The following is an 18,706-nucleotide window of genomic DNA, read 5'->3' on the forward strand; positions in this document are numbered from 1 at the left end:
GTAAGTATATTAAATTTAAATAAGTCAGGAATGTAACCATTACTATAAGATTCTTAGACAATATTTGGTGTGAGTACCATAATGATGAGACATATCCTAAGACTATGTAGTTGCTTAAGGAAATGCTATTTCATAAAGATGACTTATGTTTGAGAAGATGCTTGTCACTGTGGAAGTGCTAGTCAGTTGCTGTGTTGCAGTTTAACCCTCAGCTACATGCTTTTTTCTATTTTTAATTACAGGCTAAAGTTCTACGGTTACTAGCCACCACTTATTTGGATTGGGATAACAAAGAATATTATGATAAGGCTCTCAGTGCCATAAACCTAGCAAACAAGGTATAAGAAGTTTTTACTTTTGAATACTAACTTAATGAATTTTTTAAAGTTTCGAATCACATTTTGAAATTCAGTTTAGCCATTTGCTTCAGTATTGATTCTTTTTAAAACAAAAGATTGTTCTAATCTATTCTGTAGCACAGAAAAGAAAAATAAAATATTGGTATGCTCTGAATGTTTGTGTCCCCCCCTCCAATTCATATGTTGAAATGTTAACCCCCAAAATGATGGTATTAGGGGATGAGGACTTTGAGACATGATTAAGTCATGGGGCAAACCCCTCTTGAATGGCATTAGTGCTCTTATAAAAGAGGCCCAAGAGAGCTTGTTTACCCTTTCCATCATGTGAGGACACAAGAAGGCACCATCTGTGAAGAATAGGCCCTCACCAGAGACCAAATTTGCTAGCACATTTATCTTGGAGTTCTCAGCCTTCAGAACTGTGAGAAATAAATTTCTGTTATTGGCTACCTAGTTTATGGTGTTTTGTGATGGCAACCTGAATGGACTAAAACAAAAATGCTTCTTGAACACCATAGATTTTTGAGAAACAGAAAGGGATCTCTCTACTGTGAGTTTTTAGGATGAAGAAGTAAATGATGGTAAAATAGGCAGATAATGGGATTTAGTTTTAAAAATAACTTCAGTGGTTCACTTTCAGCTCATGCTCATATGTACATAAAAACATGCATAAAAAGCTGGGCACGGTGGCGCATGCCTGCAGTCCCAGTTACTTGGGAGGCTTAGGTGGAAGGTTAATTGAGGCCAGGAGTTCGAGGCTGCAGTGTGCTATGATCATACCTATGAATAGCCACTGCACTCCAGCCTGGACAACACAGCAAGACCCCCATCTCTAAACAAAACAAAACAAAATAAAACATGACAAGACAAAATAAAACATGTATACACTTACACTTTTGGACAAGGAACACTGATAGGCTGATGACCCTTTAAAAAGATATTCAGTTAGGATTGATGTGGTTTACTAAATAAGGCCATTAAATATACTGATACATTTAGAAATTTTTTTCAATAGAATGGAAGCATGAAAATGAATATTTCAATTAACCAGAATATTAAATTCCTCAAACAGAGCATTTAACTGAACTATATTTTCTTGAAATTTATGCCATGTAGATGGGATTATTTAATGCTGAAAAACTTCTTTAACATTGAAATTTTTTAAAAATTTAAAAATATTAATAAATAGGAACATTTTCAAAAGCTACATTCTTTTATTTTTTTTTTTATTTGCTAAGATGCAAGTCCGAATTAAAAATAGGGACCAAGACATCACAGGAAGTAGATAAGGCTTCTTGCCAGCATCTCTCTTTGTTTATTGGACACAGAAGTTGCAATTTTATAGCAGTAATTACTCACCTACATTGCTCATGACATAGCACATTTAACAGACTAATGATTGATCCTGACATAGCTGAAATGGGTGCATTAAGATTTCAATGACAATATACACTTTTAAAAGTTTTATTTGAAAATAATTTCAAACTTACAGAAAAGTTGCAAGAATAAGAATAATTCTAAGCACACCTGTATATACTTTAGCTAGATTCATACTTGTTAACATTTTGCACACTTGCATGCACACTTTCTCCTCACTCCCTTTTTTCTTTCTCCCCTCTCTCCCCTCCTCCCTCCTTTCCTCCCCCCATATATATCCCTTCAGTAATGAACTCTCATTTTTTTTTCCTTTGATAAAGGATTAGTCTAGGATCAGCTATTGAATTTATCTGTCATGTCTCTATAGCCTCCTGTAATCTGGAACATTTCCACAGCCTTTCTTTGACTTTGTGTCATTGATATTTGGGAAAAATACAGTATGCCCCCATTTTGTTTTAAGTAACATTTTGTTTTAAGTAAAAGTTCTTCATTTGCGGTTTATGTGATGTTTCCTCATGATTAAATTCAAGTTATGCATTCTTGGCTGGAATGCTACATAAACGATGCTGTGTCCCTTCTCAGGGCATCACATTAGGGAACACACGATGTCTATCTGCTCCTCTTTGTTGATGTTAATATTGATCACCTAGTCAAAGGTGTTGTTTGATTTCTTCACTGCATACTTAATATTTTTTCTTTTGCAACTAATAAACAATTGGAAGACCTACAAATCATGCATGTGTCTTGGTTTTCATTAAAATTTCCCTTTAGAGTTGGCATTCTTGTCTGAACCAATCTTTATTATGATGGTAGCCAAATGATCATTTTCCAACCTCAGCACTCCCACCACATTACACTCAGCATTCTATAAGCAAGAGTTCTCCCTTCTTCTCCCATTTATTTAATATGTATTTATTTACTTATTCATTTATTTTCAGTTTGAATTTGTGTCTTCCTACTTTTTCACTGATTTATAATCCATTACTGTCCTTAATTTTCTTTTAATAGTTTTATTGAGATAGCTGACATACAATAAACTACATATTTAAAGTGTAAAATTTGATGAGTTTCGATTTATATGTATACCTGTGAAACAATCACCACAATCAAGATAATGAATATATATTTTAATACATCACACCCAAAACTTTCCTCAAGCCCTTTTGTCACCTCTCCCTCCCACTCTTCCCCAAGCAACCACTGATCTGTTTTTCGTCGCCATAGATTAGCTTGCATTTTGTAGAGTTTTATACAAATGGAATCACAGAGAATGTTATCTTTTTTTTATGGCTTTTTCACTCAGCATAATTATTTCATGATTCATTCATATTGTTGTGTATATCCATAGTTTATTTCTTTATTGCTGAGTAGTATCCAATTGTGTGGATATACCACATTTGCTCTTAAATCTACTGTCTTTTATTAATATAGCTACTTCAGCTTTCTTTTTATTAGCGTTAGCATGTTAGCATGGTATATTTTGTTCCCATACTTTTATGTATTTATGTCTTTTCATTTAAAGTGCATACCCTTTGAGCTGCGTATATGTAGTTGGGTCTTGATTTTTTATTCAATCTAACAATTTCTGCCTCTTAATAGAGGTGTTTAGAATATTTACATTTAATGTGATTACTGACATAGTTAAGTTTGAGTCTGTCTTGTTATGTTTTTTCCTTTATCTCATCTGTTCTTTATCCCTCCTTTCCTCTTTTTCTGCCTTCTTTTCAATTACTTTTTAAGATTCTATTTTATTTTTTTGTTGGTTTATAATTCCTTGTTTTGTTATTTTAGTGGTTTCTTTAGGGCTATGGTCTCCCCAACCCCCAGGCTGCAGAGCTCTTCCCCCCCGCAATTACCTTCCATGAAACTTAGGAAGGGGGTTTGTGGGGGTGGTGTGCATAGCAGGAGGTGATCAACCGGTGAGTGAGCGAAGGAAGCTTCATCTGTCCCCTATCCTGCCTTTATAGAAAAACTGTCTTCCATGAAACATGTCCCTGGTGCCAGAATGGTTGGGGACTACTGCTTCAGCGTTTATACTATAGATCTTATCTTGACCTACCTTTATATGCCTTAATAATATACTTCCATTTCTTTTTAAAATATTTCGAAATTGACAGATAAAATTGTATGTTTTTACTGTGTGCAACATATTGTTTTGAAGTATATATACCTTGTGGGATGACTAAATCTACCTAATTAACATATGTGTTACCTCGTGTAGTTATCGTTTTTGTGGTGAGAACACTTCACATCCACTCTCAACATTTTTTCAAGATTACAATATGTTATCTATAGTCACCATGTTGTACAATAGATCTTTTGACCTTATTCCTTCTATCTAAAGTACACTTCCATTTCTCCCAGCCTGATCTTTATGCTATTGCTGTTATGCATTTTACTTTTATATATGTTACAAAACCTGCAATACTATCTTATTATTTTGTTTAGATAGTCAGTTTTCTTTCTTTTTTTTTTTTTTTGAGGCAGAGTCTCACTGTGTTGCCCCGGCTAGAGTGCCGTGGCGTCATCCTAGCTCACAGCCACCTCAAACTCCTGGGCTCAAGCAATCCTTCTGCCTCAGCCTCCCGAGTAGCTGGGACTACAGACATGCGCCACCATGCCCGGCTAATTTTTTCTATGTATTTTTAGCTGTCTGATTAATTTCTTTCTATTTTTAGTAGAGACGGGGTCTCGCTCTTGCTCAGGCTGGTTTCGAACTCCTGAGCTCAAACAATCCGCCCGCTTCGGCCTCCCAGAGAGCTAGGATTACAGGCGTGAGCCTGTATTGTATTTACTACAAATAAAGCTGCTATGAATATTTGTTTACAGGTTTTTGTATGGACATAAGGTTTCATTTCCTTGGGATAAATGCCCAGGTGTGCAATTGTTGGGCTGTTTAGTTATTAAGAAACTGCAAAACTATTTTCCAGAGAGGCTGTACCATTTTGCATTCCCAAAAACAATGTACGAGACTTCCATTTTCTCTGCATTCTTGCTAGAAGTTGGTATTGTCACCATTTAAAAAAATTTTGCTGTTTTAATAGGTATGTAATAATATTTCATTGTGGTTTTGATTCATACTTTCCTAATAGCTAATGATATTGAACACCTTTTCATGTGGTCATTGCTAATTCTATATCATCTTTGGTGAAATGTCTCTTCATATCTCTTGTCCATTTTATAATTGTTCAACTTTTTACTGTTGAGTTTGAGAGTTCTTTATATATTATAGCTATGAGTTCTTTATCACATATGTGGTTTGCAAATATTTTCTCCAAGTCTGCAGCCTGTCTTTTCATTCTCTTAACAGGGTCTTTTGATGAAGTCCAGTTCATTGATTTTCCCCCCATTTTTTCATCATCCTTTTGGTAACATGTCTAAGAAGTCTTCACCAAGATCTAGATCCTAAAGATAATTTCCTACTATGTTTTAAAAGTTTTATATTTAGATCTATGATCCTTTTGAGTTAATTTTTGTGTAAGATGAGAGGTTTAAGCTGAGGTTTACTTTTTTGCCTATTTATGACTCTCTAGTTGCTCCAGCACCATTTGTTAAAATGACTATTCTTTCATCATTGAATTGCTTTTGCATCTTTGTCAAAAATCAGTTGGCCATGCTTGCGTTGGTCTACTTCTGGGTTTTCTGTTTTCTTGATCTATGAGTCTATCCCTCTTCTGGTACCACACTTTCTTGATTACTATAGCTATATAATAAATCTTGAAATTGTACAGACTGATTACTCCCACTTTATTCTTCTTTATCAAAATTGTTTAGCTATTATAGTTCCTTTGCCTTTCTATGTAAATTTTTAGAAAATCTTATCTATATCTAACAAAAATCTTGCTGGGATTTTCATAGACTTCTTGTGTTAAACTTATGCATTGTTTTCAGAAGTATTGTTATCTTTACTGTGTTATATCTCCATTCCATGAATTTGATATGTTTTTCCATTTATTTACCTTCTTTGATTGCTTCCTTGAGAATTTCATAGTTTTAAGCAAAGTCTTGTTTATATTTGTTATATTTATACCTAAGTATTTTTCAGTGATTGTAAATGGTATTAACATTTAAATTTCACTGTCCATGTGTTCATTGCTAGTAAATAAATATATAATTTTGTGTGTTCATCTTGTATCCTGTCACTTTGCTAAACTCATTTATTAGATCAATGATTTCTTTGTAGATTCTAGAATTTTTATGTAGATGATCATGCCATCTGCAAATAAAAACATTTTATTACTTCCTTTTTGATTTGTATGCCTTTTGTTTATTTTTATTGCCATGATGTGCTGGCTACCACTTTGAATACAAGTGGGCATCCTTGCCTTGTTTCTGATTTTAAGGGGAAAGATTTCAGTCTTTCACCATTAAGTATAATGTTAACTGTAAGTTTTTGTTAGATGTTCTTTATCAGGTTGAAGACATTTTCCCTCTATTCTTGACTTGCTGAGAACTATTGTAATGAATGCATGTTTGATTTTGTTAACTGCTTTGTCTGCATCAATTGATATGATCATGTGATTTTTTCCTTATCCTATTAATGTGGTAGATTACAGTGAATGATTATCAAATATTGAGCTAGCATTACATCCGTGAAATACATTCAATTTGGTCCTGGTGTATGATTTTTTAATATATTGTTGAATTCTATTTGATAATATTTTGTTAAGGATCTTTGCATCTGTATTCATGAGGGATATTGGTCTGCAGTTTTCTTTTTTGTGTCTTTGTCTGGTTTTGGTTCAGAGTAATAAGGTGTTTATAAGATGAATTGGGAAGTCTTCCATAGAATTAGTCTTAATTCTTCTTTAAAACTTTGATAGAGTTCTCTAATGAAACCATCTGGGTCTGGGTATTTCTTTTTTCAGAAATTGTTTTATTGCGGTAAAATACACATAACATAAAATTTACCATTTTAACTGTTTTTAGGTGTATACCCCAGTGGCATTAAATACATGCATAATGTGCAACCATCACCACCATCCATCTTCAGGACTCTTTTCATCTTATAAAACTGAAACTCTATACCCATTAAACAATAACTCCTTATTTTCTCTTGCCCTAGTCCCTGAAAACCACCATTCGACTTTCTGCCTCTATGATTTTGATTACTCTTTTAGTACCTCATATAAGTGGAATCATACACTATTTGACTTTTTGTGGCTAGCTCATTTCACTTAGCACAAAGTTCTCAAATTGCATTCATGTCGTTGTAATGTATGCAGAATAATATTCCATTGTGTAAACATAACATATTTTGCTTATTCATTCATCCATTGATAGACACTTGGGTTACTTCCACATTTTAGCTATTGTAAATAATGCTGCTATGAATATGGGTGTATAAATATCTTTTTGATTCTCTGCTTTCAATTCTTTTGGATATATACTCAGAAATGGAATGGCTGGATATGGTAATTCTATTTTTAACTTTTTGAGGAACCACCATACTGTTTTCCACAGTGGTTGTACCATTTAACATTCTCACTAGCTGTCCACAAGGGTTTCAATTTCTTCAAAGCCTCAACACTTTTACTTTTTTTTGATATTAACCATCCTAATAGATGTGGGGTGATGTCTCATTTTCGTTTTTATTTGCATTTCCCTAATGATTAGTGATGATTAGAGTATATCATATGCTTATTGGCAATTTGTATATCTTCTTTACAGAAATTTCTATTCAAGTCCTTTGCTCATGTTAAAACTAGGTTGGTTTTTTTGTTATTGTCATTGAATTTTAGGAGTTCTCTATATATTCTGGATATTAACGCCTTATCAGAATAATTATTTATGAATATTTTCTCCCGTTCTTTGGGTTGTCATTTTACTTCGTTAATATTGACTTTTGATGCACAAGGTTTTTCATTTTCATGGAGTCCAGTCTGTCTGGTGATTTTTCCTTTGATTCCCTGTGCCTTTGTTGTGATACCAAAAAATCATTGCCAAATCCAATGTCATCCAGCTTTTCCCTTGCGTTTCTTTTGGAGAGTTTTATAGTTTTTGGCCTTACATTTAGGTCTTTGATCCATTTTGGTTAATTTTTTTATATAGTGTTAGGTAAGGGGGAAATTTTTAGTTATAAACACTTTAAAAAAAAAGAAAGATCTCAAATCAACAACCTAACTTTACAAGTTAAGGAACTAGGAAAAGAAAAACTCAACCCAAACTAGCAGAAGGAAAGAAATATAATAATAAAGAGTAGCACAGTGATAAATAAAATAGAGAATGGAAAAACAATACAGAAAATCAATGAAACCAAAGTTGGTTCTTTGAAAATATCAACAAAAGTGACAAATCTTGATCTAGATGTACTAAGAAAAAAAGAAAGAAGACTCAAATTACTAAAATCAGAGATAAAAGGTAGAACATTACTATCCATTCTTTAGAAATTAAAAAGGATTATGTGAGAGTACTGTGAACAATTGAATGCCAACACTTTGGATAACCTGGATGAAATGGACAAATTCCTAGAAATACAGAACCTATAAAGATTAAATCATGAAGAAATTAAAAAATCTGAATAGACCTATAACTAGTAAGGAGATTGAATCACTAATCTAAAATCTTCCAACATTGCTCCACTTGATCAAGAAAATTAGAAAAATTAAAAAAAAAATCTCCCAACAAAGAAAAGCACTGGACCTAATGGCTTCACTGGTGAATTCTACCAAACATTTAAAGAAGAACTAACAGCAGTTCTTTGCAAACATTTTCAAAAAACTGAAGAGGTGGGAACACTTTCTATTCATTCCAGGAGTACAGCATTGCCCTGATACCAGAGCCAGACAAAGACACTACAAAAACAATACAAAACAAACAAACAAACAAAAAAACCACAGACGAATATCCGTTATGAACATCAATGCAAAAATTGTCAACAAAATCCTTACAAACCAAAATCAGCAGCATATTTAAAGGATTATTCAACATGACCAAATGGGATTTATTCTTGGAATGAAAGGATGGTTGAATATGAAACTGATTAGTGTAATACACCACATTAAGAGAATGTGAAGGAAAAAAGCCCACATGATCATGTTATTATCTGCAGAAAAACCATTTGAGAAAATTCAACACTCTCATGATAAAAATACTCAACAACTTAGGAATAGAAGGAAATGATTTTAACTTAATAAAAGCCATATATGAAAAACTCACAGTGAGCAGCATACTACAATGGTGAAAGATTGAAAGCTTTTTCTCTAAGATAAAGAACTAGGCAAGGATGCCTGCCTTTGCCACTTCTGTTCAACATAGTACTAGAAGTTCTAGCCAGAGCAATTAGGCGAGAAAAAGAAAAGGCATCCAAATTGGACAGGGAAAAAGTAAAATTATTTATGTTCCCAGATATTATGATCTTATATGTAGAAAATCCTAAAGGTTGCCCAAAAAACTGTTAGAACTAATAAATGAATTCAGCAAAGTAGCAGGATACTAAAGACTATGCACAAAAATCAGTTGCATTTTGATACACTGAACAATGAACATTCCGAAAAGGATATAGTGAAAACAGTTCCATTTACAATAGCATCAGAAAGAATGAAATACTTAGCAATTAACTTAACCAAGGAAGTGAAAAGCTTGTACAACAAAAAATATAAGAGGTTGCTGAAAGAAATTAAAGAAGACAGAAATAAATGGAAACATATCCCATGTTCATGGATTGGAAGGCTTAAGGATGGTAATACTACCCAAAGAGATCTATAAATTCAGTGCAATCCCTTTCAAAGTTGCAATGATTTTTTTTTCAGAAATAGAAAAACTCATCCAAAAATTCATATGGAATCTCAAGGGACCCCCAGTATAGCTAAAACAATCTTGGAAAAGAAGAACAAAGCTGGAGGACTCACATTTCCTGATTTCAAAGCTTATTACAATGCTATAGTAATCAAAGCACTATGGTACTAGCTTGAAGATGGACATACAGACCAATGGAATGAATAGAAGGTCCAGAAATAAACCCTTGCTTATATGGTCAAATGATTTTTCACAAGGGTGCCAAGATCATTTAATGGGTAAAGCACAATCTTAAATTAATTTTTGCTTACTGAAACTTCTTTCACATGATGCCACTGTGACTGGTATTGTTAGAAAAATTCTCAAGTCTACTTCCAAATTTGGATAAGATTGCACTAAGCAAATTCATGAATCAGTTTTAGAATATCCATATATGATGCCCATTTTATATTACAAATTATTGATTTGGAATGTTACCAAAAGTTGAAACAGATGAAATTTCTATAGGACTTCATGTATCAGAATATTTATGAACCAAGTTATTGGCTGCTTTTTGTCAGTCAGAAATGTTCATAGAAGATAACTTTTCTCTGTTTAAAAATGAGAATTGTGAGAGTACTTCATTTAATTTTTCGTGTTTCCATTTGAAATGTGAAATTTGGACATTTATAATTTCCTTAATATCTATTTGATATACATTTTCTGAATAATAATTGATATTCTCATCTGGTAATTTGTACATTTCAAATTTATTTACTTTCCTTTTTTCTTTATTTCTGGAAGAATAGTCATATTTCTTGATAAAGTTTTACATTCATCAAACATATTTTCATAGTTAGTTTCTTTCATTACCATTAAAAATACATAGAGGCTGGGCACAGTGGCTCATGCCTATAGTCCCAGCACTTTGGGAGGCCAAGGGAGGAGGATTACTTGAGGCCAGGAGTTTGTGACCAGCCTGAGTAACATAGCAAGACCCTGTCTCTACAAAAAAACAAAAAATTAAAAAATTACCTGAGCAAAGTGGTACATGCCTATAATCCCACCTACACGGGAGGCTAAGGCAGGAGGATTGCTTGAGCCCAGGAGTTTGAGATTGCAGTGAGCTAGGATGATGTCACTGCATTCTACTGGGAGGACAGAGCAAGACTCTGTCTTAAAAAAAAAAAAAAAAAAGATCTGGGCGCTTAGATACAACACCAAAAAGAAAAAAGAAAAATTGGGTAAAATTAGGCTTCATTACAATTATAATTGTTTGCTTCAAAGGAAACTCTCAAGAAAGTGAAAGTACAATCCATGGGATCCTCCCAAAAGAATGGGAGAAAATATTTGCAAATCATATATCTGGTGAGTATCCATTATCCAGAATATAGAAAGAACTCTTACTATTCAATAATAAGAAGACAAACAACCTAACAGAAAATGGGCAAAGAATCTGAATAGATATTTCTCCAAAGAATACATGCCACAGCCAATAAGTGCATGAAAAGATGCTCAACATCATTAGTTATCAGGGAATGCAAATTAAAAGCACAATGAGAAACCACTTCACACCTGCTAGTATGGCTCTCCAACTTAGTTCTTTTTTGGGATTGTTTTGGCTTTTCTGGATTTCTTGCATTTTCCTATTTTGAGATCAGCTTGTTGATTTCTGCAAAGAAGCCAGCTAGAATTTGATAGGCAGTTTGTTGAATCTGTAGATCAATTTGGGGATTGTTGCCATCTTAACAATATTAAGTTTTCAAATCCAGGAACATTCATTTAGGACTTATTTAATTTGTTTTACCAATGTTTTGTAGTTTTCAGTAAACAAGTGTTGCCTTTCTTTTGTTAAATTTATTGCTATGTATTTTATTTCTTTTTATGCTTTTGTAAATGAAATTATTTTCTTAACTTCACTTTTAGATTGTTCATTGCTAGTATATAGAAATACAGTTGATTTTTAAAATATTGGTGGTAGATCCTATAACTTTGCTGAACTTGTTTTTTTTAGTTTTCATACATTTTTACTGGCTTCCTTAAGATTTTCTATATATGATTTTACAGATCATATCATCTGTAAAAAGAGACAGTTTTACTTCTTCCTTTCCAGTCTGGATGCCTTTTATCTCTTTTTGTTTTATAATTTTTCTGGCAAGAATATCCATTAGAATGTTGAATAGAAGTGGCAAGAGCAGACATTCTTTTTTCTTGTTTTGATCTTAGGGGGAGAGCTTTTGGTATTTCACCATTAAGTATGATGTTAGTTGTGGGTTCTTCATAGATGTCCTTTATCAGGCTTAGGAAGCTCCCTTCATTCCTAGTTTTTTAAGAATTGTACAACTACTTTGGATAACAGTTTGACATTACTTGATAAAATTGAACTTGATCATACTGATCACCCAGCAACTTTGCTGCTAAGTATATATTTTGGAGAAGCTCTAGCATTTGTTTAGTAGGAGAGGTGTACAGAATACTGATGTCAGGATTGCTCATAATAGCAATTGAGTTGGAAATGACTCAAATGTCCAAAGTATAATGAGTCAATTGTGATATATTTCTACAACAGTCATTGTTCTCAAACTTTAGCTTGTATAAGTATCACCTAGTGTACCCATTAAAACAGTTTGCTCATTTATTATCTTACTGAACAGAGACTAGAATTTATGTTGAAATGGAAATTTTTCACAATGCAAATCAATAATAATGATTTTATATATTTTTAAACACACACATACACACATATATACATACACACAATTTGCTGGACAGCACTACCAGAGTTTCTCATTCAGTAGGTTTGGGACGGGGCTTGCATTTCTAACAAGTTCCCAGGTGATACTGGTTCAAGGACCACTCTTTGAGAACCATGCTATATAGTAATGAAAAAAATAAATTAGTTTCATATATTAACATGGATGAATCTGGAAAACATGATTTCAATGAAAGAAGCAGTCACAGAAGAACTTCTCTACATTGTGATTCTGTTTAAGTGAATTTGAAATATAGGCAAAACTAAATAGTTGTCTTAGCTTGAGCTGTCACAACAAAATATTATAAATTGGGTGGCTTAAACAGTAGAAGTTTATTTATTACCACCTAGGGGCTGGGAAGTCCAAGATCAAGATGCTGGCCTTTTTGGTTCCTGGTGAGGTTTCTCTTCCTGATTTGAAGATGGCTACCTTCTTGCTGTATCCTTACTTGGCAGGGAGAGAGAGAGAAAGATCATCTCTCTCATGTCTTTTTTTATAAAGGCTACTTATCCCATTCATGGGGGCTCTACTCTCATAACTAAATTACCTCTCAAAAGCCCCACCTCCAAGTACCGTCACATTGGGATTAGGGCTTCAACATACGAATTTTGGAGGGACAGAACCACTTAGTCCATAGCAACAATATATTATATATCTATGAAGAAAAGCAAGGGAATTACTGCACAAAATTCAGAGTGGTGGTTGTGGTGGCTCATGGCTATAGTTCCACCTACTCAGGAGGCTGATGCAGGAGGATTGCTTAAGCCCAGGAGTTCAAGACCAGCCTGTGCAATATAGTGAGACACCCCTGCACCCCCCACAATAAAACACCAAAATTCAGGGTGGTATTTACCTCTGTGGAGAAGTGAGGAGGATACAAATGTGCCAAAGGCACGTTGGAGGCTTCTAATGTGGTGATAATGTTCTGTTTCTTAACCTGGATAGTGAGTACATGGGTGTTCGTTTCATTATTCTCTAAACTATATGCATATGTTTTATATACTTATGTGGGTGTGTATATGTGTATGATACACTTCACACTAAAAATGGATACATTATCTTTAGAGCTTGCAGGAGATCCAGACAGTGTAGTAATATGTAGGCCCAGGATGGACCAAGCTTCAAGGGAGATAGCATATTATAGTGTCCTTTAGAGTCAAAGAGATATGAATTCAAGTTTAAGCCCTGCCATTTACCAGCCGTGTGACCATGGTAAGTTACTTGATTTCATCTGGGCCTCAGATTCCTCATCTGCAATACAAGATTCACAATACTTACTTTGTATGTTTGTTGTACCTGGAGCTTGTTTCTCAATAACTGGTTTTTAAAAAAAGCGAACAAAAATGTAAGGAAGAAGAGTAGAAGAATGAGAAACAATAGTGAGAAAAGTTATAGAGAAGACAAGGATCTTGATAATAGGGAGAAAGCTGATGGATTTAACAGGCAATCCTTCATGCCTTCTAAAAGTGTAGTTTCAAGTCACAGTAATGATGGACAATACAGTGCAAATGTTTATAGAAGCGAAGACATGATGATACAATAGAAGGAACATGATACAGAGAGCCATTCTCTGGAGTTTGGTAAAGAAATCAAAGAGCAAAACAGAAAGTTAACTTGTGTGAGAATAGCAGTCTCAAGGGAAACAGATGCTGCCAAGATCTGGAAGACTTATACATCTCTGAAGATAAAAGGTAATTGAACCCAATACATATTTTGATGTGCCTGTAGGAAAGGTGGTAATACAATAAATTAAAATTGACAAATTTAATTTTTATTCTTTGTATTGGTGTCATTTATATTTGCAAACTCTTTTAATGTCAGTGCTTACTTTCTCTAACTTTCCATTTTTAAAGCATCTCACACATGAATAGCTGTAATTATTTGCAGAGTATGGAGCTAATGAGTACAATGTTTGTGTAGAGGCTAATTGGCTTTGTAGAGAGAAAAGTTCTGTTTTGTGGGCCTGGACTGAATTTTTAATCTTAGCCAGCTGTTTAAAGATGTACCCTGTCAGGCAAAAATGGAAATGGGCAAGAGATAACAGATGGCTTAGAGCAAGCTAACGATGACTTAGAAACATCATTCAGAGCACACTGTTCATTGTTATTAATGGTAGACATGATAGATATAGTCTATAGAAAAGATAATACATTTTCTATTTATTCTACCATTGTTTGCAAAGGACCTTAGTTGTTATTAAAACCTCAAAAGAAAATAAGTCTAACTGATGTTTGGGGTTTTGCTTACCAATAATATGGCCTCAGAATCATATAGTTTTAAGTATTGACCTTGTCATTAAATTTTGTCACTCAGTGGAAATGTTTACATGTTCTTTCCTCGTATTATTTCATTTAGATTGAATAAAATACCAGAAAATATCCTTAGGCATAGTCTGGATTTCATGATATGATATTTTATACTTTTGATTTCCTTTGATCATGAGTCATTATGAAGCAGTTGAATAAAACAGGCAATTACTTGAATATTGTCTTTTACATTACATAATTTTAATATCACTGTGATTTATTTGTTTGAAATAGGAACATTTAAATCCTGCTGGGCTTTTCTTAAAGATGAAAATCCTCTTGAAAGGTGAAACAGCTAATGAAGAACTCCTTGGAGGTATCATTTCTGTGTGAAGAGCACACAATTTTGAAATCTCAACACCAATTTGTTGAATATAAGATCTTTTGTAGTATACTAAAAATAAGTATAATTTGATAGTGGCTGAGAGGGAAATGGATCACATAGGAAAGGGAAAAGATTGTCAGCCAGGAAGAAAGAGAGAAAGGAGAAAAAATAGTAGCAAATTTAAAAAGTGCTAAAAATAGTGCCATGCTTTTTACAATTACTTGTATAAACATTGCTATTTGTTTTTCATAATTCTCAAGGGACTAGAATGTACAAAGCACAAAACAAACATACTGATGTATAGCTGTGGGTCATTGGACAAGTTACTTAACTTTTCTATGCTTCGTTTCTTCATCTTTAAAAGAGATATAACAAAATAACAACAATATCTACCTCATTGTGTTGTTTTGAGAATCTTTTGAGAAAATGTATATAAAGCATTTAGCACCATACCTAGTACATAGTTAGTGTGCAATACATATTATCTATTACCGTAGTTATTATTATTACTATTATTACTATGATATAGATGCATTGAGGCAAAAATCTCTATGCACACTAGTCCTTAACAGTGTTTCAATTTTGTTTAGTCATAAACATAATTTACTCTAAATTCTTCTAATGTGTACATGCTTTAGTACATTAGTAATCTTTGAGAGCTGTATTATTTGTACTATACAAAATTATGTTAGTATAATATAATTACTGATTATCCAATAAATATTAGCAATTTGTAGTAATTAGGATAACAATCAAATTTGGCAGTAGCCCTAAATTTAGTGCTAGTTTAATACTGCTGAATCTTTCTGTGACCTCTAGAATTTTAGCCAATCACTTAAGAGACCTCAGAAGCTCAAACTGATAAGAGGATTCTGCATCTCTAGGCAACAGTATTACCTCAGCATACACAGGTTGAAAAATGTGAGATACCAGACAGACAGCTCCACTTTTTTGCATTAGAGGAATAAACAAATCACCTAACCAATTAAAGGAATACACTTACTCAAACTAATATAATACAGGAAAATCAGAGCAATTATTGGAGTCACCAAGTTTGGAGTTGATTAGTTTTGGATGAGAATTCCCCATTACACCGTTCATTCAAATGTAGATAAGAAGTAGAGTTTAAAGTGAAATTATTCTTTAATCCTAGATTTTTTTTTTTACTTAATCTAGTTACTCCTGATATTCAGAGTAATGAAGTTGCAATGTCAGTCATTGTTTGATTTTACCAATTAGGAGACTTCCCCAAATCTAAGTTTTTTATATTTTAAAATAACAGATTTTTATTTTGTTGTATTGAGAGAATGTATGAAACTTGCAATTTTATAGTTTGTTCATTTCTTTGCTGGTGAAGGTACTTTATGCTTAGAATAGTTGAGCTAACTCCTGGCATTAGAATGTCATTGGTATTTTTTGTAACAGAAAAAGTAAAAATTTAAAAATATACAATTTTTTCATTGAGAAAGGGTAGCACATACTCATTAAAGGAATTTTTGGAAAATACTAAAAATACTCAGAGTCCCACCATCCACTAGAATGTAAACTCCTTGACAGCTAGAATTTTTGTGTGTTTTGTTTATTGCTAGGTTCCCAGAGCTAAGCACAGTGTCTGGTACAGAGAATATACTCATTAAATATTTGTTGAATAAATAATTGAATCTAAACACAATCACTTTTAGAGATTTGATTATTTACTTTCAGTATTTTTTAATCTTCATTTGTTTTGCTTATATTACAGAATTGTGACCATATAGTACATATAACCTTGTTCTCTAATTTTGCACTTACCAACCTTGTAAACATTTTTCATATTTATGCATATTCATTTTTCCATATTATTTCATACTCAACAATTTTAATGGTTGCATAAGTTTATTTCTGCCCTATATTAGACACTCAGGGTATCTTTCTTTTCTATTGCTATTATAATTACACTGCTTTTAATAACTTTGTTCATAAACCTTTTCTCATATTTATTTCAGATGACTTTTCAGAAGTAAAATTTCTGAAGCAAAGGGAATAATAATAATAGCAGCTGCCATTTAGTAAATGCTTACTAAGTGCCAGGTGCTTAGCTGTGTACTTTCCATACATTATCTCATGTAATCCTCTCAAAAAACCTGAGAGATTGGTGGTATATTCTCCATTTTACAGATGACAAAACTAAGATGCAGAAAAATTAATTTGCCTATGGCCATACAGGTGACAAGTGGTTTCAAATTTAGATCTGACTTCAGATTCCAAGCTCTTAACCACAGTGTTCTGAACATACAGTATGACCAAATTGCTTTTCAAAAGGATTGCACCAGGCTACTTTGCCATCCATCTGAGAGTGCTGCCTATCTCTCCAGCATTGGATGTTAGTACTTTAAAAAAGATTTTGATCAATTGTTAGGCAAAACATGGTATATGGCAAACATTTAGTAAGTAGATTTTGAATAGAGGAAAGTTATTGAAAATAGCTGAGCTTCCTCAAAATGAAACTGATATGACTACTTCATTTTTTCATTTTTTTAGCTGTCATGGAAATACTACATCTAGACATGTCTTTAGACTTCTGTCTGAACACTGCTAAACTGCTGATGGATCATGAAAGGTACAGAAGAATTGATTTCCCTTTCTCTAAAGACTAACATTTTTGTAAGGTTTCCATTAACACATATTGAATACACACACACACACACACACACACACACACACACACTCATGTTCTCATGTTCTGACAGCACAATGTTTGCCATTGTGCTGATCAATTTAGAAGTTACAACTGTTTGCTTAATGACTTAAATAATAGTAAAGTTAATTTTAAAATTTATATTTTTAAAAAAGGAAATAAATGCAAAAAGAATAAGATGAGGCTTTATAAAATAGGAGTTAGGCTAGAATTAACCTGCAGGCCAGAGTCATGTACAATAGGAAGGCATAAACAGGTGCAGTTCTGCAATTAGTAGCCTTTCTGGCTTTATTTTCATGGGATCATTAAGGTCAAAAGGGACCTTGCAGTTTTTATAGACCTCTTAGTGATTCTCAAACTTTGGTGTCATTAGAATGACTGGGGAATAAGTACTTGAAAAGATGCTCAACATCATTAGCCATTGGGGAAATGCAAATCAAAACCACAATGACTTTTGTCCCTGGGGTGGGTAAACTCACAACTAATGGATGCGGTAAGCGTTGTACGGGGGGAAAGGGCACGTCTCAAATCATGGCTGGGATGTGGCAAAGTCATAACATGTAACCAAAATGTTTGTACCCCCATAATTTCCTGAAATAAAAATAAAACCACAATTAGAAACCACTTCACACGCACTAGGATGATTATAATAAAAAAGGCAGATAATAACAGATATTGGCAAGGATGTGGAGAAATTGTAACCCTCATACACTGCTGGTGGGAATGTAAAATGGTGCAGCTTCTTTGGAAAACATTTGTTAGTTCCTTAACAAGTTAAATATAGAGTTACCATATGACCCTGCAATTCCACGCCCAGGTTTAAACCCAAATGAACTGAAAGCATATATCCACACAAACACTTGCACTTAAACATTCATAGCACCATTGTTCATAATAGCCAAAGAGTGTAAACAACCCATATGTCTATCAACTGATGAATGGATAAACAAAATTTGGTATATCCATACCATGGAATATTATTTATCAATGAAAATAAACAGTACTGATACATGTTACAACATGGATAAACCTTGAAAACATGCTAAGTGAAAGAAGCCGGTCACAAAAAACTACATGTTGTAAGATTCCATTTATAAGATATATCCAGAACAGTAAGATTTATAGAGACAGAAAGTAGATCATGGTTGTCTAGGGCTGCAGAATTTGAGAGGAAATGAAGAGTGACTGCTAAT

General features: G+C 33.4%; 1 protein-coding gene across 1 annotated transcript in view; it reads left to right on the forward strand.

The window, feature by feature from the left end:
- The window catches only part of TEX11 (testis expressed 11), a 293,818-nt gene that overhangs the window by 99,243 nt on the left and 175,869 nt on the right, over positions 1 to 18,706 (forward strand). Inside the window, 3 exon segments of the mRNA XM_012642929.1 lie at positions 243 to 338; positions 14,746 to 14,827; positions 17,357 to 17,435. Of these exon segments, the coding sequence (XP_012498383.1) occupies positions 243 to 338; positions 14,746 to 14,827; positions 17,357 to 17,435 (257 nt within the window).

Source organism: Propithecus coquereli, unplaced genomic scaffold (assembly GCF_000956105.1).
Source record: "Propithecus coquereli isolate 6110/MARCELLA unplaced genomic scaffold, Pcoq_1.0 Scaffold101, whole genome shotgun sequence".
NCBI classification, from domain to species: Eukaryota; Metazoa; Chordata; class Mammalia; order Primates; family Indriidae; genus Propithecus; species Propithecus coquereli.